The sequence below is a fragment of the Lagenorhynchus albirostris genome, chromosome 2, assembly GCF_949774975.1.
Source record: "Lagenorhynchus albirostris chromosome 2, mLagAlb1.1, whole genome shotgun sequence".
Lineage (NCBI taxonomy): Eukaryota > Metazoa > Chordata > Mammalia > Artiodactyla > Delphinidae > Lagenorhynchus > Lagenorhynchus albirostris.
The window spans coordinates 155,849,358-155,871,239 of record NC_083096.1 but is presented as its reverse complement, the minus strand read 5'-3'; the positions used below and the strand labels follow the sequence as shown (position 1 = coordinate 155,871,239).

General features: G+C 45.0%; 1 protein-coding gene and 1 long non-coding RNA gene across 3 annotated transcripts in view; both read right to left on the bottom strand.

Moving 5' to 3' along the window:
- The window catches only part of INPP5B (inositol polyphosphate-5-phosphatase B), a 47,833-nt gene that overhangs the window by 20,893 nt on the left and 5,058 nt on the right, over nt 1-21,882 (bottom strand). Inside the window, 2 exon segments of the mRNA XM_060140492.1 lie at nt 998-1,094; nt 18,899-19,039. Of these exon segments, the coding sequence (XP_059996475.1) occupies nt 998-1,094; nt 18,899-19,039 (238 nt within the window).
- LOC132514928 (uncharacterized) lies at nt 1,686-18,642 on the bottom strand. Of its 2 annotated transcripts, XR_009538985.1 has the most exons (6): nt 17,521-18,642; nt 17,237-17,402; nt 16,366-16,506; nt 15,188-15,515; nt 14,032-14,140; nt 1,686-1,712 (listed from the first exon to the last, which is right to left on the bottom strand). It is a non-coding gene; the product is annotated as an uncharacterized LOC132514928 (long non-coding RNA). The 2 variants fall into 2 exon arrangements; XR_009538986.1 differs by having other exon boundaries at nt 17,237-18,642.

Here is a 21,882-nt window from a genome sequence, read left to right as displayed (position 1 = left end):
AATAAATGCTCAGAAAACTTTTGTTGAAGATTACTTAATGAATTAAGATACATAAAACACTTGAAACAATTTCTGACATTGAATAAATGCCACTAAAGTGCTTAATTTTAGATTGTCATGTACATACTAATTAAAACTATGTAAAATGCATCTATGTATATCAGGAAGGCTCAAAAGTGAATTGAGAATGATAGATTTAGCTACGTTTAAAGTCCAGGGATTGTTCCTTACTGTTTAAGTGTGTAATTTAAATATTGACACAAGTAAGTTTTTATCTTGACCAGATGATTCCAGCTATGACCAGTAGGGGGCACTGGAGCACACACTAAATATCACCGCATCAGAAAAAAGAAAGGAGTAAATAAAAACGGGGAAAAAGAAGTATCTTCAGCGTCAGGAAACTCCTAAAAGAACGGGAGGGAGAGGGCTTCCCTGGTGGCGCAGTGGTTGAGTCCGCCTGCCAATGCAGGGGACACGGGTTTGTGCCCCGGTCCAGGAAGATCCCACGTGCCGCGGAGCGGCTGGGCCCGTGAGCCATGGCCGCTGAGCCTGCATGTCCGGAGCCTGTGCTCCGCAACGGGAGAGGCCACAGCAGTGAGAGGTCTGCGTACCACAAAAAAAAAAAAAAAAAGAATGGGAGGGAGAAATCAAATGTTTCTAATCTACATTTCCGCGGTAGGGTTATACTGCCAGTTTCAAATCCTAGATCTGCCACTTGCTAGCTCTGGATCTTGGGTGAGTTATATAACATCTCTTCTTCACCTGTTTCCTTAGCTGTGAAACAGAGAAAATAATGGTATCTACCTCTTAGGTTAAAGGAAGGTAATCCATGTAAGTGTATGATGCCTGGCACACATAGGAAATGCTCAATAAAAGCCTAACATTTCCTAGGCCAGTGACTGTGGGACAATGGACATTGTGCACAGCAATGGCCTCAGTTCTACAGTCAGGAAAACCTCAGCCCTAAGAGGCACAAGTGAAGGGAGAGCTGCATTACCTTGGGAGCAAGTTTTCTGGTTTATCCTGACCCCAGGAGCTTTGGTCCACAAGCAGACCCTTCCCATCTGGTCTTGACTCATCAAAGGAAGAACCACCTAAGGGGAGAAGGAAGGAATTAAAACATACTTACATATGCTTTACCATACAGACTACAGCTTCTCAAACTGTAGTCTGGGAATGACCGGTGGTTTTCATATTGCTTGAAACCATAAGAAAGGCCTAGGCTGGTGTCTGGATGAAGCTCCCAGAGAGCAGGATAGAGAGGGGAAAAAAAAGTATTTCATCCAGATGTCTTTACTACTGAAAACATAACTGTCCCAGCTAGTTTGACCCCCTTTTCTTGGAGACGGAGTGCATTACAGAAGGAACAAAAAGCTAAGAAATCTGCAGACCTAAGTTCTATCACCAGCTCTGCTATTTATTAACCTTTTGACTTTGTGCAAACCATCTAGCCTCTCCTGATCTCAGTAACTTGACCTGTCCTGCCTTCCTCTCAGGCTTATCGTAGGGATTGAATAGTTGACACGAGTAAGCACTTTGAAAGCCACGCAACATATTATAAAATATAACGTAGCGATGTTATTACCATTTACTGCAAGTGAGATTTAAATTCCAAGGAGGAAAAAGGCAAGGGTCAGAGAAGTAAAATTGGGAAGGCCCTAAGTGCTTGCCATTGTCAACGCAGCACCTTGAAAACCAAGGAGCCCAAGGACCTGCAACAAAGAAATATTTGGGGAAAGTTGTTAAATCAAGACAAACTGGAAAAGGAAAATCAATCTGCCAATTTACTGTTTCTTTGCTCCTTAAAAGCCAGATCCCTTGTCAACAGGGAACAGCATGAAGAGGCCACAGAAAGATGCTGCTTCGATCCACAAGGTACAAGGAGCACCAGGGGCATGAAACATCACTAAGGAATTCTGCTCTGAAGACTATTACTAAACATGGATTTGTCAACCATGCATTCACAAGAACGAGAAAAAACAAACAAAACACTGGAGTTGAAAAAGAAAACACGATCATTTGAAACATGAAAATAGTTACGTTTCAATGCCTCCAATCAATCAACAAGGGCTTTCAATTTTGCTTCCGCAATTGCCTCTCAAATCAATCAATATACTCCTATCCCCAATATCACTATACTAGCCTAGGGTTACCAACAATTCCCTGGAACTAGTTGAGGGAGACCTCAACTCATCTCCCTGCTTCCTCTTTCACCCCACCCTCTCTAATCCAATCTCTACACTGTGGCCAGAGGAGTTTTTGAAAAAATGACGACATGGCTTAAAACCTTTTAAAAGCTCGCCATTGGATAAATCCAAGCCCCTTAAAACGGGTGCCAAGCCTCTTCCCAGTCTGGATCCTGCCCACCTCTCCACACACATCACTCACCACAGCCCCCTACCTCCTTGAATGCCATACTCCAAGTATACTAAAGTTACTGCAGTTATACAAAGATCCCATCAGAAACCGACTTCCTTCTTCCTCACTCTGCTTTCCATGGCTAACTCCTACCCATCCTGTGGCCAGGAGTCAGCAAACTTTTTCTATAAAGGGCCAGAGGGTAAATGTTCTAAGCTTTGCAGGCCACATAGTCTCTGCAACTATTCAACTCTGCCATTATAGTGTAAAACCAACTATAAGCATCAGTATGCCAATAAAACTGTATGGTCACAGATGTTTACATATTATATAATTTCCACGTCACAAAATGTTATTCTCTTTTAATTCTTTTCAAACATTTAAAAAATGTAGAAACTATTCTTAGCTCATGGGCTGTACCAAAGCAGGCAGCAGGCTGGATCTGTCCCAGGGGAATGTAGTTAGCCAACCCCTGGTATAGATGTATCTTAGAGGCCATTTCTTCTAAGAAGCCTTCTCTGATTCCTCCCAAACTGGTCAGATGCCCTGACACAGATGTTCCCATAGCTCCCTGTACTTCTCCCACAATAGGCTTGATTGCTGTGTGTTGTAACTGTCTCCCCAGTTAGCCAGTAAGCCTACTGAGGACAAGACTATGCCTTAATACTAAACCATTTGATATTAAATCTTATATATCTTCATCGGTTTACTGCATGCTATTTCTGCTAAAGTGTAAGCCCCATGACGTGGGGACTTTGTCATCTTTATGCTATTTCCCAGGGACCTGGAGCAGCACAGGTGCATAGCAGGTACTCAAGGCGTCAAATGCAAGTGTCAGGAAACTTAAGTTGAAGTCTAGCTCTACTATCATCTTCCTGTGTGACAAGTTACTTCCTTTCTTCGGGTCTTACTCTCTTCATCTATAAAGTAGGGACTTAAAAAATATCTCATAGGGCTTTACAACGTGCAAAGGCAAACTTAGGAATAATGCTTAGGTGTTGTTTCTGCATGTCAGTGCTTTCTGAGGACTCCGTCAGGCCATCTCCTGGGGACAAGTGGTTTGTCCCGTGGACTGGGCTTCCGTCCAGGAGTGGGCAGTGTAGTGACTGGAAAACCACCTTGCTGACCTGCGTCTCGTTGATGCCCCGACCCCGTATCTCTCTCTGGACTCCGTCCAGCAAGAACTAGAACATCTTCATTCATGACTTCATGTAAGGAAATGTTAAGGCATGGTTGGGGGGATTTCCAGCCACAGGGCAGTCTTCTCGGAATCTCTTCCCTCCTGAATCTGGTACGGAAGCTGGCTGTCAGCAGCTCTTTACCAAGTTTACCATCGCACAGCCCCACGGTCCCCTCTCCGGCCACAGCTTCCTGCCCTTCCTCCTCTTCTGCTTCCCTACTGCCACGCTGCCCTTTTTCCAACCTCAGACCTGCAGTCCCTTGTCACCCAATCGAAGAGGTGACATCAGGGATTTTTTTTCCTTTCTTCCCATGTTCGGTCATCACGTCCTACAAATCGTCTCTCCTAAATACTTTTATACCTGAACTTCTCTCCTATCCCTACTGCCATGCCTTAGTTTGGGCCCTTAATATTTCTGGAGAGCACACTCAGTGATTTCCCTGCCACCATTCTCACCCCCTCCAGTGCATACTGACAACCTCTAGAAGGAAACACAAATCTGAGCAGGTCTTTCCTGTGTGTAAAATCCCTTAACTTCTAACACGTTTGTAGTAAAACCCAAACCTCTAAGTATTACATACAAGGACCTTTATAATCAGCCCCAGACTACCTCTCCAGGCCCATCTTCCACCCCCCACTCAAACCACTCCTCTCTCGCCCCCAATCCAGTCACATCAAAACCATTTATTTTTTTAAGGGAATTCCCTGGCAGTCCAGTGGTTAGGACTCTGGTTAGGCGCTTTCACTTTCACTGCCGAGGGTACGGTTTCGATCCCTGGTTGGGGAACTAAGATCCCACAAGCCGCGCAGCGACCGGGGCGGGGGGCAACCATTTATCTTTTTAAATGTTGCCTCTTCACCACCACCCCCGCCCCGATGCTGGGCATAGTCTAACCACCCTCAAACCCACCTGCATGTATCGAACTTCAAACTCACCCTTCAAGACTCAGCTCGGGAGTCATCTCCTTCGAAAAGCCCTCTCTGGCCCTCTCCTTCTACTCTTACCCAGTGCTTACTTCTATCAAGGCATTTATCGTAATTGTAACCATGCTTATTTAATTTTATTTGGCCGAGCTGCACAGCATGTGGGATCTTAGTTCCCCAACCAGGGATCAGACCCGGCCCCGGCAGTGAGAGTACCGAGTCCTAACCACTGGACCGCCAGGGAATTCCCTGTAACCGTGTTTAACTCTTTTTTATCAATCTTTCCTCTTTAGCTAGACCACAGGCTTCTGGGAGCAGGGGCTAATGTTCTTCTTCTGTGGCCCCTGGCTTATGGCAACATGAAATATAGCAGGCAGTCTGTAAACACACACTGAGCAAACAACCTCAGGGCAGCGGTTAAGCTCACAGTCATTTCTGGGTGCTTTCTGATGACCACCTTTCACACCTACAACTGAAACCATTTCTGAGTAAGAGTATACCTAATAGGTCAACCAGAGCGACAACTGCAACCTTGATCTGGATGTACAGAAGTAGAGAGTGTTCCATTTCTCTTGCGAATTCTGTGCATTGCACTGCACATATTACAGAACCCAAACCCCTCTCACATGCCTGGCTAAATAGATAACACTGACCCTGGAGGCTCCTTCCTTCGCCCAGGCAGCACTATAACCTAATACAGACCCACAATCCCTTATCTGAAACCCTTGAAGCCAAGTGTATTTTGGAATTCAAAATTTGGGACATTTTAGAAAGATAATACATAACCTGTACCGTGTTATACAGCACCCCAGCAGTCAGAGGCAACATCCAGAAACCAATAACGTTAGGAGTTCCTCAGCGCAACTTATGAGTAGTAACACTTAGTGGGATAAATAAAGCTTATAAATACTCTCCTGTCAGTTCAAGCAAATCTTACTGCCAAAGTGAGCTTGGGCCAAATTTACAAAAAAAAATTTATTTTCCACCTTCAGAGCTTTTAGGTCTTCAGAAATGCTGATAAGGAATTAAAGGTGGTAGTTAAGAGTGTGGCCTATATGCATCAGAAAGGATTGAAATATGTGTCTATGTACATATATACCACATGTTTATAAATATATAAATTTAGACAAATACATATACAGATGGGAAAGTCTGGAAAGTATACACTGAACGTCAACAGTAGTCATTTCTCGGTGATAGGATTGCTTTTTCTTTTTGCTTATAGGTACTTTCAAAGTTAGCTAAAATAAGATGTATTTGTATATATGTATATATAAATGTACTATAATTATATAAAGATATATATGTAATATATATATAAGATATATATATTATAAAGATATATATATATCAATATCAACATATAGTCTTTGGAGTCAGACTTAGATTCCATTTCTGGCCCTACTTACTAGCTGTATGACCCTGAACAAGTTATCTCACTTCTCTAAGCTTCTGCTTCCTGAACTGAACAAAGATAACAGTATCCACCTCCTATGGCTGCTATCTTCTTTTCTATGGTTCATCAAGGCCACCCCTCACTGCATGGCCAAAAGGTCCTCTAGAAGCCAAACCAGACCTGTTGAAGGCCCAGATCTACAAAACAAAGACAGGAGGCATGACCTCCATTTCAATGTTTTATAGCCAGGCCTGCCACTGACTTGGGGTCTGGGATTTTCCAAAAACATGACATTACACAAGGAGAAAAAGCAAATTCACACCAAAATCCAAGTACTCTATTTCTTTTGAGAATTGCCCAAGAGGCAGCAACATTATTTCTTAATTCAATGGCTCCTTCTGTCTCCTCCTCCTGCTCTGCTTCCCCACTGCAGGTCCCCCAGTTATTTACAGGTACTCCCCAAGATCCAGACCAGTGCTACCCGATCGATGATGGGGTTCTACAACTGCACTGCGCAAAACTGTAGCCACTAGCTACACTTGAACAGTTAAAATGTGGCAAGAGTGAATGAGAAACTGAATTTTTTATTTACCTAGAGTAAATTTAAATAGCCACACGTGGCTAGAGGCTACAATACTGGCCAGTGCAGCTCTAGATCTTGTTCTTCTCTTCTACAAGAACCATCAGCCATCACACCCAATTCTAAACAGAGCTATCCAGCTGTGCCTGAGTTCAGGCCCTGCACTGTCCACTGGGTACTTCTACAAGATGCTCTGTGCACGGGTGGCTCCCAGGTAAAGCTGTGCTTTGACTTCTGGGCCTGCCCCTGAGCTCCCCCTGCTGTCACCAGCACCATCATCGCCCTGTCGGCCCGGTTTGCCATCTGGCCCTTCGCTCACCCCTCTCCTTAGCTCCCCAGAGCCAGTCAGCCATCCATCTCTTCGTTCTCACAATTGCCTTCCTCCAGGCCATCCTCTCTCCTCACCTGTTACCTCAAGAGCCTCCCAACTAAGAGATCTTCCTGCTTCTCCCTACCTGATTTACCAATTTTGTCTTTGGACTTGGCCAGATTAGACACTGATTTCATCTCTCCCTGCTCTAACACTTTCAGTATTACACCACTACTTGCAGGTGAAGGTCCAAACTGGTTGGACTGACACAAGAGGCCCTTTGCAAACTAGTCCTGCTCTCTCTCGCTGTCCACCACCCAAAGACAGCCGATTCTAAACAGACAGGTTCCCCATGCACATCGCCCTCACTCTGACTTTCTGGCCCTTCTGCTTCAAAGTCCAGCCTCAATTCCTCCACCCTCCATCACCACGCCCTCCTCAACCACACTAAAGCTCAGCAGTCATTTCTCCGAATTCTGAACGCCTTCCTGTCTATATGACTTGTCTGGAACTTTAAGGGAAATTAGAGTGTTTTTGGAAAAGCCCCGTGGCTTTGGAATAAAATGACTTAGATATTTCACTGGCTCCATCCATAACCTCATAGGAAACCTCAAGCAAATTACTTAATTTGTTTTGTCATTTGTAAAATGAGGATAACACCACTGAACTTACATAGAAGCCAAAAGGATAAACAAATGAAATTCTTTTTTTTTTTTTTTTTTTTTTTGCGTTACGCGGGCCTCTCACTGTTGTGGCCTCTCCCGTTGCGGAGCACAGGCTCTGGACGTGCAGGCTCAGTGACCATGGCTCATGGGCCTAGCTGCTCCGCGGCATGTGGGATCTTCCCGGACCGGGGCGCGAACCCGTGTCCCCTGCAACAGGAGGCGGACTCTCAACCACTGCACCACCAGGGAAGCCCAAATGAAATTCTTAATGGGTCAAGAGCCATGGACAATGCCTGGTACACAGCACCATATGCAGGAACGGTTAGTTTTCTTCCCTCTGCTCTACTTCTCCTCACCCCCACTGCTTTGATAATAATGACTGCCATTTATCAAGTCCCCTCGAATAGCTAGGCTTGTGCTAAGTTCTTCACGTGTTATTTCTGATTACTGGCCTCCTTTTACAAATAAAGCTATTAAGGCCCACAGCAGGTAGCACACATGCCCAAGGACACAGAGCCAGGCCAGTAAATTGTGCAGCTGATATTAAAAGCAAGATCTGCTAGACTCCACAGCCTCCCCTTTTGCCAAATGAGCACAACATCTTCAATAAAACTATAAACTCTTAGGGGTAAGTACTATATGGAGAGAAGGATTAAGTCCGTTTGGATAATAAAGCCAAAGTACCACCATGGTCTCCACGGGTTGTGTAAGTGTGTGGCTGTCACTACTAGGTGGAGATCAAGTCCTGCCCTTCCTAAGCATCTACTAGACGGGTCTCGGAGGCGGTGTCCCTGCTTATCTCCTCAGTCACTGGCCTTGGTGTCCCATTTCCAGCACACTAGAAGAACTTGCAAAACCATGTGAGCAGTCTGTTCATATTTTCTATTTCTTCCTGGTTCAGTCTTGGCAGGTTGTGCATTTCTAAGAATTTGTCCATTTCTTCCAGGTTGTCCATTTTATTGGCACAGAGTTGCTTGTAGTAATCTCTCATGATCTTTTGTATTTCTACAGTGTCAGTTGTTACTTCTCCTTTTTCATTTCTAATTCTATTGATTTGAGTCTTCTCCCTTTTCTTGATGAGTCTGGCTAATGGTTTATCAATTTGGTTTATCTTCTCAAAGAACCAGCTTTTAGTTTTATTGATCTTTGCTATCGTTCCCTTCATTTCTTTTTCATTTATTTCTGATCTGATTTTTATTATTTCTTTCCTTCTACTAACTTTGGGGTTTTTTTGTTCTTCTTTCTCTAATTGCTTTAGGTGCAAGGTTAGGTTGTTTATTCGAGATGTTTCCTGTTTCTTAAGGTAGGATTGTATTGCTATAAACTTCCCTCTTAGAACTGCTTTTGCTGCATCCCATAGGTTTTGGGTCATCATGTCTCCATTGTCATTTGTTTATAGGTATTTTTTGATTTCCTCTTTGATTTCAGACCAATCACAAGCACTGAAATTGAAACTGTGATTAAAAATCTTCCAACAAACAAAAGCCCAGGACCAGATGGCTTCAGAGGCGAATTCTATCAAACATTTAGAGAAGAGCTAACACCTATCCTTCTCAAACTCTTCCAAAATATAGCAGAGAGAGGACCACTCCCAAACTCATTCTACGAGGCCACCATCACCTTGATACCAAAACCAGACAAGGATGTAACAAAGAAAGAAAACTACAGGCCAATACCACTGATTAACATAGATGCAAAAATCCTCAACAAAATACTAGCAAACAGAATCCAACAGCACATTAAAAGGATCATACACCATGATCAAGTGGGGTTTATTCCAGGAATGCAAGAATTCTTCAATATACGCAAATCAATCAACGTGATACACCATATTAACAAATTGAAGGAGAAAAACCATATGATCATCTCAATAGATGCAGAGAAAGCTTTGGACAAAATTCAATACCCATTTATGATAAAAACCTTGCAGAAAGTAGGCATAGAGGGAAACTTCCTCAACATAATAAAGGCCATATATGACAAACCCACAGCCAACATCATCCTCAATGGTGAAAAACTGAAAGCATTTCCACTAAGATCAGGAACAAGACAAGGTTGCCCACTCTCACCACTCTTATTCAACATAGTTTTGGAAGTTTTAGCCACAGCAATCAGAGAACAAAAGGAAATAAAAGGAATCCAAATCGGAAAAGAAGAAGTAAAACTGTCACTGCTTGCAGATGACATGATACCATACATACAGAACCCTAAAGATGCTACCAGAAAACTACTAGAGCTAATCAATGAATTTGGTAAAGGAGCAGGATACAAAATTAATGCACAGAAATCTCTGGCATTCCTATACACTAATGATGAAAAATCTGAAAGTGAAATCAAGAAAACACTCCCATTTACCATTGCAACAAAAAGAATAAAATATCTAGGAATAAACCTACCTAAGGAGACAAAAGACCTGTATGCAGAAAATTATAAGACACTGATGAAAGAAATTAAAGATGATACAAATAGATGGAGAGATATACCATGTTCTTGGATTGGAAGAATCAACATTGTGAAAATGACTCTACTACCCAAAGCAATCTACAGATTCAATGCAATCCCTATCAAACTACCACTGGCATTTTTCACAGAACTAGAACAAAAAATTTCACAATTTGTATGGAAATACAAAAGACCCCGAATAGCCAAAGCACTCTTGAGAACGAAAAACAGAACTGGAGGAATCAGGCTCCCTGACTTCAGACTATACTACAAAGCTACAGTAATCAAGACAGTATGGTACTGGCACAAAAACAGAAATATAGCTCAATGGAACAGGACAGAAAGCCCAGAGATAAACCCACGCACATATGGTCACCTTATCTTTGATAAAGGAGGCAGGAATGTACAGTGGAGAAAGGACAGTCTCTTCAGTAAGTGGTGCTGGGAAAACTGGACAGATACATGTAAAAGTATGAGATTAGATCACTCCCTAACACCATACACAAAAATAAGCTCAAAATGGATTAAAGACCTAAATGTAAGGCCAGAAACTATCAAACTCTTAGAGGAAAACATAGGCAGAACACTCTATGACATAAATCACAACAAGATCCTTTTTGACCCACCTCCTAGAGAAATGGAAATAAAAACAAAAATAAACAAATGGGACCTAATGAAACTTAAAAGCTTTGCACAGCAAAGGAGACCATAAACAAGACCAAAAGACAACCCTCAGAATGGGAGAAAATATTTGCAAATGAAGCAACTGACAAAGGATTAATCTCCAAAATTTATAAGCAGCTCATGCAGCTCAATAACAAAAAAAACAAACAACCCAATCCAAAAATGGGCAGAAGACCTAACTAGACATTTCTCCGAAGAAGATATACAGACTGCCAACAAACACATGAAAGAATGCTCAACATCATTAATCATTAGAGAAATGCAAATCAAAACTACAATGAGATATCATCTCACACCAGTCAGAATGGCCATCATCAAAAAATCTAGAAACAATAAATGCTGGAGAGGGTGTGGAGAAAAGGGAACACTCTTGCACTGCTGGTGGGAATGTGAATTGGTTCAGCCACTATGGAGAACAGTATGGAGTTTCCTTAAAAAACTACAAATAGAACTACCATACAACCCAGCAATCCCACTACTGGGCATATACCCTGAGAAAACCATAATTCAAAAAGAGTCATGTACCAAAATGTTCATTGCAGCTCTATTTACAATAGCCTGGAGATAGAAACAACCTAAGTGTCCATCATCGGATGGATGGATAAAGAAGATGTGGCACATATATACAATGGAATACTACTCAGCCATAAAAAGAAACGAAATTGAGCTATTTGTAATGAGGTGGATAGACCTAGAGTCTGTCATACAGAGTGAAGTAAGTCAGAAAGAGAAAGACAAATACCGTATGCTAACACATATATATGGAATTAAGAAAAAAAAATGTCATGAAGAACCTAGGGGTAAGACAGGAATAAAGACACAGACCTACTAGAGAACAGACTTGAGGATATGGGGAGGGGGAAGGGTGAGCTGTGACAAAGCGAGAGAGAGGCATGGACATATATACACTATCAAATGTAAAACAGATAGCTAGTGGGAAGCAGCCACATAGCACCGGGAGATCAGCTAGGTGCTTTGTGACCGCCTGGAGGGGTGGGATAGGGAGGGTGAGAGGGAGGGAGATGCAAAAAGGAAGAGATATGGGAACATATGTATGTGTATAACTGATTCACTTTGTTATGAAGCAGAAACTAACACACCATCGTAAAGCAATTATATTCCAATAAAGATGTAAAGAAAAAAAAAAAAAACCATGTGAGCAAATTAGCCAGCAGTTCAAACGAGCAGGATTAACGCTTCTCAATGCTGTGTACACACCACCAGGGGGCCGTCCCATGGCCTCTCCAAGACAGGGCAACACATACCAGTAAGAGATTCATTCACTTTACAAGGAGATAAACAGATCCCGATTCAGCTACCCAGAATCCAAGTCAGGCTGCATTAATGATAACAATGATAGTAATATTACCATGAATAATATTAATAGCAAATACTTAAGGCTTACTGCATGCCGGGCACGGTTTTAACCTCTGTACGTGTATTTAATCTTCACAACTCCTCCATGAGGTATGTGGCATTATTATCACCACTTTACAGACTGAGATAAACACAGAGAGGTTAAGTAACCTGTCCAAGAACACAAAGCTAATAAATGGTACAGCCAGGATTCAAACCCAGGGAATCTGGGTGAAGAGTCTGTGCTCTTAATCAAAAACTATATTAACTATCAGAAAAATGTGGGGTTCAGAAAGCATTTCTGGCACAGGAAATAATTTCAGCACAAAGAGACAGCATTATGATGTGCTCAGAAATAAGTAACAAAAAGCAGTATAAATAAGTAGAAATGAGAAGTTTTGTTTGAGGAGCATCAGGGGATACAGAAGAAGAGTGCTGGGGTTAGGGCTCAAGCATCAGATTCAAACAGACGACCTGAGTTCTATTCTGTCACGGACCTGGTGAGTGATCACAAGCATGTCACCTACTCTCACCAAGCCTCAGTCTCTCCATCTGAAAAATGGACATCCTCTTACAGAACTTTTGTGCTCAGGGTGAGGCCCACAGACCCACAGTAAGTGCTTAAGAAATGTAAACTGCTAATGATAATAGTCATAACAGTAATCAATTTTTATTTAAAAATACCATTTTATTTTTTTAATTTATTAGAAATAGATTTTTATTATATGTAAGGCCAAACTGTGAGACTTTGAATGCCACGTGGAGTTTGGATTTGACTCCAAAGGAGAGCTAAGTACATAGCACACACAGGGCAGGGATCTCTTGAGAGAAGCCCATAGCACGGAGCACCCAGTATTAAAAAGAATGGAGGGCTTCCCTGGTGGCGCAGTGGTTGAGAGTCTGCCTGCCGATGTAGGGGATGTGGGTTCGTGCCCCGATCCGGGAGGATCCCACGTGCCGCGGAGCAGCTGGGCCCGTGAGCCATGGCCGCTGAGCCTCCATGTCTAGACCTCAACAGGAGAGGCCACAACAGTGAGAGGCCCGCGTACCGCAAAAAAAAAAAAAAAAAAAAAAGAATGGAAAGAGGGCTTCCCTGGTGGTGCAGTGGTTGAGAGTCCGCATGCCAATGCAGGGGACACGGGTTCGATCCCTGGTCCAGGAAGATCCCACATGCCGTGAAGCAACTAAGCCCGTGCGCCACAACTGCTGAGCCTGCACTCTGGAGCCTGTGAGCCACAACTGCTGAGCCTGCGCGCCTAGAGCCTATGCTCCGCAACAAGAGAAGCCACCGCAGTGAGAAGCCCCCGCTCGCCACAACTGGAGAAAGCCCGCGCGCAGCAACAAAGACCCAATGCAGCCAAAAATAAATAAATAAATTTATAAAAAAAAGAATGGAAAGAGCCAATGAGTCCTGTTTCAGCCTGGCTACCACCCCAAATAGTTCTGTTACTTTCATAAAACTCAAATAACCAGGGGCTTCCCTGGTGGCGCAGTGGTTAAGAATCCGGCTGCCAATGCAGGGGACACAGGTTCAAGCCCTGGTCCGGGAAGATCCCACATGCTGCGGAGCAACTAAGCCTGTGAGCCACAACTACTGAGCCTGTGATCTAGAGCCCGTGAGCCACAACTACTGAGCCCATGCGCCACACTACTGAAGCCCGTGCACCTAGAGCCCGTGTTTCGCAAAAGAGAAGCCACCGCAATAAGAAGTCCGCACACCGAAACAAAGAGTAGCCCCCGCTCACCGCAACTAAAAAAGAAAGCCCACATGCAGCAGCAAAGTCCCAACACAGCCATAAATAAATAAATTTTAAAAATCAAAGAACTATGCTTCTCAGTCCCTTTCTTCCTTTCCTCCTTCCCTCCCTCCCTTTTCTTTCTCTCTTCCTCACTTTCTTTTCATTTTTTTAACATTTTAAACATTTCCCATAATCTCATGGCTTTAAAAAAAAGTACCACAGATTTTAACAATTAACATGGGCAGAGACATCTCTAAAAACACATCCCATGCCCTACAAACCTGTTAAGCCCTGGACTCAGAATCCTAGTTGTCCCCTGTGCAAATCCAATTTAGGTTAGCAAGGACTAAATATCACTAGTTTAGCTCAAGGGGAAAGACGACGACTGTGCAATTACTTTTCAGCCACAGGCTGCAGTGGTCACAGGCTACTGGAGAGATGACTTTTTCCTCCAGGCTCTCTCTTCACTGGGCCTTCTGTGAACTGTCTGTGGTCTGGTGATAAAGCTGAAAGAGAAGTGGCAAGAGCAAACCAGGAAGGGTTGGGGGTGGAAAAAAGTACAGAGCCCGCTTAAAGAGGAAGGGGGCAGATGTCCTTCAGGCGACAAATCACTCGGGCTAGGAAATGTATGGGTCTAGAGGGTTCGAAAGACAACAGATTTTTGAGCACCTACTGATGTACGAGGCATTAGGCTGGCATTTGGGGAGGAGAGAGGATGCAAAATACTAAAAGCAGCAAGTTCGAGCCTGTAAAAATGTAGCTGAATGAACAGCCAACAAAGAGATGAAAAAGCAGAGGGTTTTACCCGGAAATAATAAGCAGTCGGGTTTGAAGTAAGAGGAAATGAAGGTGAGCTGGGGAAGATAAGACTCGAGAAGGGGGGCTGAGGCCAGACCACGCAGGACTTGAATGCAGTGCTGAAGAATCTGAACTTTATTCCTCAGGCTACAAGGACTGGCGCAGCATTCAAGTTCACAAAACAAAACAGTAGGGCATGATAAAAGTCGTTCTAAGGCAAGCCCCAAGGGAGGAGGAGACAGGGGAGGAAGACTTGTAAGGACACCACTGCACTAGTTCAAGTAAGAGGATACCAATGTGAACCATGCAGATTTAATTTTTTTTTTAATTTCAAAAAATTTTTAAATTGCAGAAAAAGAATGGACAGAATTTGGTTATTAGACATAGGAGAGGGAAGAGTCAAGGATGACTGAGGTTTTTAGTGATTATATTGACAGAAAAGAAACTGGAGGGAGGGAAGGAGTGAGGAAGAGAATGAACGTAGTCATTTGGAAGAAACCAGCCTAGGAAAGGCCCTGAATAGGGGAAGCCAGTTTCTAAGCTCTTAGAGGTGGGCATTTGCAATTCCTAAATGTGCTTCCCAGAGGAAACCACCCCTAAATTAGCATCCCTTCGGTCCTGTGAGACCTTCTAGAAGGCAAACATTCACTCCCATTTTACAGACGGAAGAGAGGAAAGTCAAGAGACACGTCCAGTATGATACCAAGGTGCAGTAACAAAAATAAATATTAAAGTATCCAGCCACGTACACATACACTTTGTTCAAATCCTCATCATTCACATTTGGAGCTTTAGTTCACATACGCACCACCTGTAAAATCTACAAGTTTGTTACAGTAGATTTTAAGCCGCAAAGAAAACAAGCGAGCCAGTGAGCTTCTATGTCCCAAAACTGTCTTTCTGCTAATAAATATTGATGTCTCCCTCTTCCTGAACCTTCCGTCCCCGAGGACTTCTCTGTGCAAAGCACCCCTTCTAAGTGAACGTTTGTGGGTCACCTCGCTTGATCTAGGCTCCCACTGTAGAATTCCACAACAAACTGTTTTCTGAGGGCAAGAAAAGTCTTCAGGGGGTTCTCCTGTTCTAGAAACAAACGAAAGGTTAAATGCGACGAAGAGGGAAACGGAGAAGGGAACGACAGAAGGAGGAAGAAAAAGGAACACAGTTCTCTTTTGTTTAAAGGAACCAAGTGGGCCAAATTAATTTGCTTAGGAGCCTGCAGAGCTTCCCACAAAGGTGGAGATGATGGGCAAGATTTCCACGTGTAGGATAAACATCTAGGAAAATTCATTTTCTCTGTGCTAAAAGGGTACGTCGGTCACACAGATTTTACTTATTAAGAGACGGGGGAGCAAGGAGACTGACTAACCCAGGGGCTGTTTTTCCGACATTCTCACTGGCTTCTGCCCTGGTAATCTAGGTTACCCTTTATGCTACCCTGAGTTATAAATAGCATTCATTTCCTTTCTCAGGCCAGACAGACTTTAATGCTTTATTTCTTGGGTCCAAGGGAAAAAATACTCATAGCACATCTCATTCTGAATTTGAGTTACTACCAAGCTACCTCGCTTTGAATCAACCATGGAATAAGAAAACCACTTCAAAACATCAAAATTTGTTTGTTGTTGCCATGTTGTTAAATTAGCCCAGAAAAGCCCAATGGGACTTCTGAGTAGCTGTTTCCTTTCTAGTACATAGCTCAGAATCCTCCAGAACACAGCTCCAGGGCTTTGCATGTGTCTGGGATGAGGCATTTTACACAATGACATGGGTGAGTACTGAGCCCGATGAAGGATTCCCCAAGGGATAAGAGCACCTTCAGTTGTTAGACAGAAACGGGAAGGCATTTCTCCTTATTTCTTTTTAAGGAAAGAAAAAGCTACACCAAGAAGAGCAGTTAAATAAGTGAAGAAGCAGAAAAGCCCCTACTTACAACAGCTACTTGTCTGAGACCCATGCAAGGTCTAGGAGTCTGAAGAGGCCAAGAGAATCAGATGGAACAGGCTGCCACTCGACCAGAAGCTTTACATCTCACTTCAACATCACAACTTAGCTCAAAGATCCCGGTCTGAACCTGAAATGACACCAACCCCGATCTAAAACTTCTGCATTTCACTTTTCTGCAATTCCTACCAAGCTTGGCTTGACACTCCTGAATGCAGGAAAGACAAATCAAGGAAAAGAATGGACATTTTTGGAGAGATGCATCCAAGTGAGAGCTTTCCTTTCTCTACCAAGACAAAGGCAAGGACTGAAAGCCAGCTTCACTTTGCCCCCCAAATACCTAGGCCTTTGAGGGGCTCTTACCCTTGGCTCACCTCACAAGGTCCCCCCGTCCTGCTGAGCCGACCCCACACTCTCTTACTATCAATCACCAGATCCCTCTCTGTCAGACTGTCAGCTCCTTGCGGAAGCCCTGTTTCTCCTGATGAGCGTCACAAACAGCATTTTAAAGCAGTCTTTGGGTTGGTCCCCTGGGCTATCAGGACGTGGGAATTTTGATCATATGCATATAGGAAGCATCAAATTCGCTATCTGTTTCCCTTGGGGTTCAGGGACATCCAGAGGAGGCCCAAAGGGTTCCCCCAACCTGTTGTAGATGGTGTGACTCTCCTCTGAGGCCAAAGCAACTCTGGAAACAGAGCTGACCGAAACAGAACTGAGGGCTTGGTGCCAGTTCTTACCAATTTTAACATGAGCAACTTAGCATTTAGTAGTGTAACCCCACTTATTGTAGGTATTACGATGGGGACAAATCATTTCAAATTAAAAATGAAACCAAAACCTTGACAGTAACTCCTCACCAGCAAGTGGCTAGTTTCGGATTTCTGAAAGGTCACAGAAGATTCTGAGATCACTTTGCATTTATCACCCAGCGGCAGATAACTGCTTCAGAGCTGCCCCGACTTCTCACAGAAGACCTCCCTCTACTTAGGAGATGAAGCGCTCCAACAGGCTCTGGCGTGCTGGCTGAGAAAACAGAACCCACCTCTTTCTGCTGCCATCGGGCCTGTCCTCTGCCAACTGTCTGGATGCTGCCCTTTCGAAGGGGCAAGGGGAAGATATGTACTTAATCTTAAGCTCTCACCTGTCCCAGTACCAGAGCCCAGAATGTCATGGAAACTGATGCAACAGCTCCCTCAAGATCAGCCCTTCAAGTGAGCTAAGCCCATGAGAGATGCAAACTATCAGCACCATCGTGTGCTGCGACTGTATCTTGCAGAGGCTGCAACGGAAGAAAAGAACGAACACGGAGGAAGTCCTTTGCTCGCTTAGTTTCCTCCCATTTTACAAACTTGTGCAACGTGCTATTCCCCCAGCCTCTCATAGTTTCCAAGCCTTTTAAGAGCAAGTGGAGCGCCGGCCCACACTTACACGGCTACTTGACAGTTCCCTAGCAAACGGCTGAGAAAAGGGGCACAAGTGGGTACTAGTGGTCATGCCAAAGCTCAGACGTAACAGGAGCTGCATGGGCACACCCAGGAGAAAAAAAATACCAGGGAGCCCCGGGCAGAAAACCTAGGAGTTAGACAGAAAACAGAGGTCTGCAGGTCCTCCCAAAGCACCAGCCTGACCCAAATTTCAGCCCTGGGCCTCTCACTCTCCAGAAGACAACCTCCTGCTCAACAATTGGTCTTTTGTGCTGCACAACGTTATCCACCAAGGGCTGGGTGGAAAAAAAAAACCTAATCCCCTTCACCTGTAACCTCATTGTGGCCTCCAGGCCCAGGGTGGACAGGGCTCTCCTGGACTCCGGGTCTGCGCACAGCCCAATCTCTCACAGGGGCTGAGGACCGACAGGAGAGCCAGGCAGCCCCAGTACACACACCAGTCCTCACCCAAAGGAAGGCTCCGTCATGGGGAGTGCACCTCCACACAAGTCAAACTCGAAGGTCAGGATGGAGAAACTGAGGCTCAGAGAGGGGCAGCCACCCGCCCCAGGTCACACAGCGAAGTCAGGAACGGAGCTTTAGTACTACCAAAACCCCGGCCTCGGGATTCCTGAGTACCTCACTGGCCCCCGCCTGCCCTCATCACGCCCGGCTAAGAATAACTAACATCCCCACAGCACCTCAGCCCCAATGTCTCCGCCTCCGTAGGGCCAGGACCTTGGTCTTTGCCCCGAGCGTCCGCCAGCCAACCCACAGACCCTGCCCGCCCGAGGGTCTGACCCGCCACCGCCCCGGAGCCCCAGCCCAGCGTCCCACCGCCCGCCGGACCTGCAGATTCGCGCTCCCGAGAGCCGGCGGCGGCAGACATTTCCCTGCCTGCTTCCTCAAGCTCTTCATCACGCCGCCCGGAGCCCCGCCCCCCGTTTCCACCCCCAGAGGGGCCCGCCCCCGCGTGCCACCCTCGCCAATCAAAGGCCGGGCTGCTCCATAGCTCCGCCCCCAAAGAGAACGGGGCCCGCCCCTGAAGCCTGGCCTCCTCCAATCCCCTTCGCGCCTTCCGAGATCGATACCTGCCTCCGCCAATTCCAGAGCGCCCGGGCCGGGTGCCCTGGGCTGAGTTCCAGCCGCGCGGCGTGGGCGGCTCGGGCTCCGGCTCCTTGCGCCTGTAGCGAGACAGCCACAGAAACTTAGGATCTAGGGCCTTGGTGTTGAAACCTGTGGAAGGAAAAAGGAGGGAATACTGAGCCACGGGCTTGAAGAGCCGGTTCCACCTCCGCAAGGTGGATTTGCTCCGTGAGCAAATCGCTCAGCCTCTCCGGGGAGGCTCCAAGCCTGTTTCCCTGGCGCACAGTGTGGGCCTGAGATTCAAATACAATAATAAACATGAAAACGAAAGTGCTATACCAAGATAGACAAGCACCACTCCTGCGACCTGGTGGTAACTACGTGCCAAGGTCTATGCTCCTTAATTCTCACAACTAACTTTAGGAGCAAGGGAACGATTATCCGGTGGCAACTATTATCCCATGGCAACTGAGCTCAGAGAGGTGAAGTCTGAGGTCGCAGAGTGAGTGGCAGTGTGGGAACTCAAATACATGTTAGTACTAGGGAGCGGGTTGGGGGCTTTAACTACCCACAATCTCCATCAGCAACTCGCAAGCCTCCCAAAAAAACACACTCTAAGTAAAAGCAGTGTGCCTGCTATGAAATATGCCTTCAAGACGAGTCCTCTGGTTCCCTCTGAACCAGATTGCCACTCTTCCTTCCTAGAAATTCTTGGGTCTTCTCTGCCTCTCACTCAAACCCAGGTCTGCCTGATTCCTAAACACTTGCTGTTTCCTATGCTATCCTGCCTGTTCTCCTTGTAGAACAGCATGAACCTGACCGAACTGAATTGGATTTGCAAGGGCATCATAAATGAAGAGACTTGGGTCGTAGGACTGACTATGGCACTCCCAGACACAGCTTTTAAATTATTTTCAGCAGTTACATGCCATTAACCCATCTGATCCTCCCAAAACTCTTGGAGTAGTAAGGCAAGTTCGTATTTCCACTGTACGAATAATAAAGCCAAGGCTCATAGAAATAAAATATATTGTTCACATTCACAACTAGGAAGTGGCAGAGCTGGGATCTGAACTGAAATCTCTGGACTCCATGGGCTTTGGAGTTATAACCTGGGGTTCCAAACCTGGTCCTATTAACTTCCATTAATGAATGACCTCGGGTAAGTTACTAAAATGTCAGTTTACTCTCTTGTCAGTTTACTCATCTGTAAAACAGGATACTCTTTAGTACTGCTCAAAAGACTAAACAGAAAAACATGGTTGTTGTCTGTTGCTGTCTAGAAAAATACATGGCACACAGTAGGTACTCAATTAATGTTGGCTAATTCTTTCCTCTAACTGTGATCTTTTGACCAAGTCACTTCCACTCCCTGACCTTTTGTGCTGCACATTACCCACCAAGGACTGGGTGGGGAAAAACTAGTTCCTTTCACCTGTAACCTCATCCCGGACTCTGGTCCTTTTATCTGTAAAATGCAAGGGTTGGGCAGGTGGATTCCCAAGAGTCTGTCATCTCTGAGAGTCCCCTCTCACCCAGACCCCTCCCAGAGGAAGTCCACATCATGATAGCTGCTCAAAGAAGCTGAGTTAGTGCAGTTTCCCTGCTGGTTACCCCAGGTGTGGACCCCGGAAGGAAGAGCAGGGAAGGGAACCGACAGACAGATACCTAAGCCTAAAAGAGGGGAATCATCCTCGACTACTCCCTCTCTTTCATTCTCACAGCCGGGCACCAAGCTCTGTTTATCCATTCAACAAATATGTATTAAGTGCCTACTACATGGCAGGCACTGTTGTAACCACAGACAGTAAAGCTGTGAACACAACCCAAACTCAGTGTTCCCATGGTGCCTTCATTCTCATCAGTTTGATCTCTCCAGTCCATCCTCTCCTCCCCATCCCCATGACTGGGCCCTGGTCCAAGCCTCATTTTTTATGCCTGAACCACTGCAATACATTCCCATTGATCTCCCTGCTCTAGGTTCTCCCCTTCTGCACCAGTTGCCAGAGGAACTTTCCTAAAGTGCAAATCCTGCCTCGTTATTCCTCAGTTTAAAGCTCCATCAGCTCCCCACAAGCTACAGGGCAAAATCCAAGCTCTTTGATGGTTATTTAAGACCCTTCATGCGCTGTCTCCGCTGGCCTGTCCTGGTTCAGCTCATTCCACAGCCTCCTCCCACCCCAACTTCAATCCCACCCAGTGCTCTGCTCTTAACTCCGACTGTCTTTTTTCCCATGTTGGCTGCCTGGGAAAAAACCTCACTCATCCTTCAAGTCTCAGCTTAAACATCACCTCCTACACGAAGTCTTCCCTGAGCAGTGTAGATGGGATGGGTTGGCATGAGCTTAGGACGCATTAGAGCAAAACTCAAGAGCTCAGTCTCTGGAGGAGACTCTCTAATCCTGTCTAATCCTGGCTCTATTATTTACCAGCTATGTACTCAGGTAAGGCATTTAACCTCCCTGAGCCTCAGTTCCCTCACCTGTAAAATGGACACACTGATAATACCTACCTTGAACGGCTGTGGTAAGAAGAATGAGATAATGTGCTGAAAAGTCCTCAGAACAGTGTCTAACACACAATAAGTCCACAATGAATGTTAGCTAAGGAAATAGTTTTCTGAGCTTCTACTATGTGCTGGGCACTTTCACATGTATTACCTCATTTAATTCTCACAATTCCGTGAGGAAGATATTCTTTACATATAGAAGTCTACAAACAAGCAAACTCATAGAAAAAGAGATCAGATTTGTGGTTACCAGAGGGAGGGATGAAGTGGGGGAAAAGGGGATTGGGTGAAGTCAAAGGTCCAAACTTCCAGTTATAAGATAAATAGGGAGTTCTCTGGTGGCCTAGTGGTTAGGATCCCAGGCTTTCACTGCCGTAGCCCGGGTTCAATCCCTGGTCGGGGAATTGAGATCCCACAAACTGCATGGTACGCACCCCCCCCAAAAAAAAGAAAAATAAATAAGTACTAGGGGTGCAACAACATG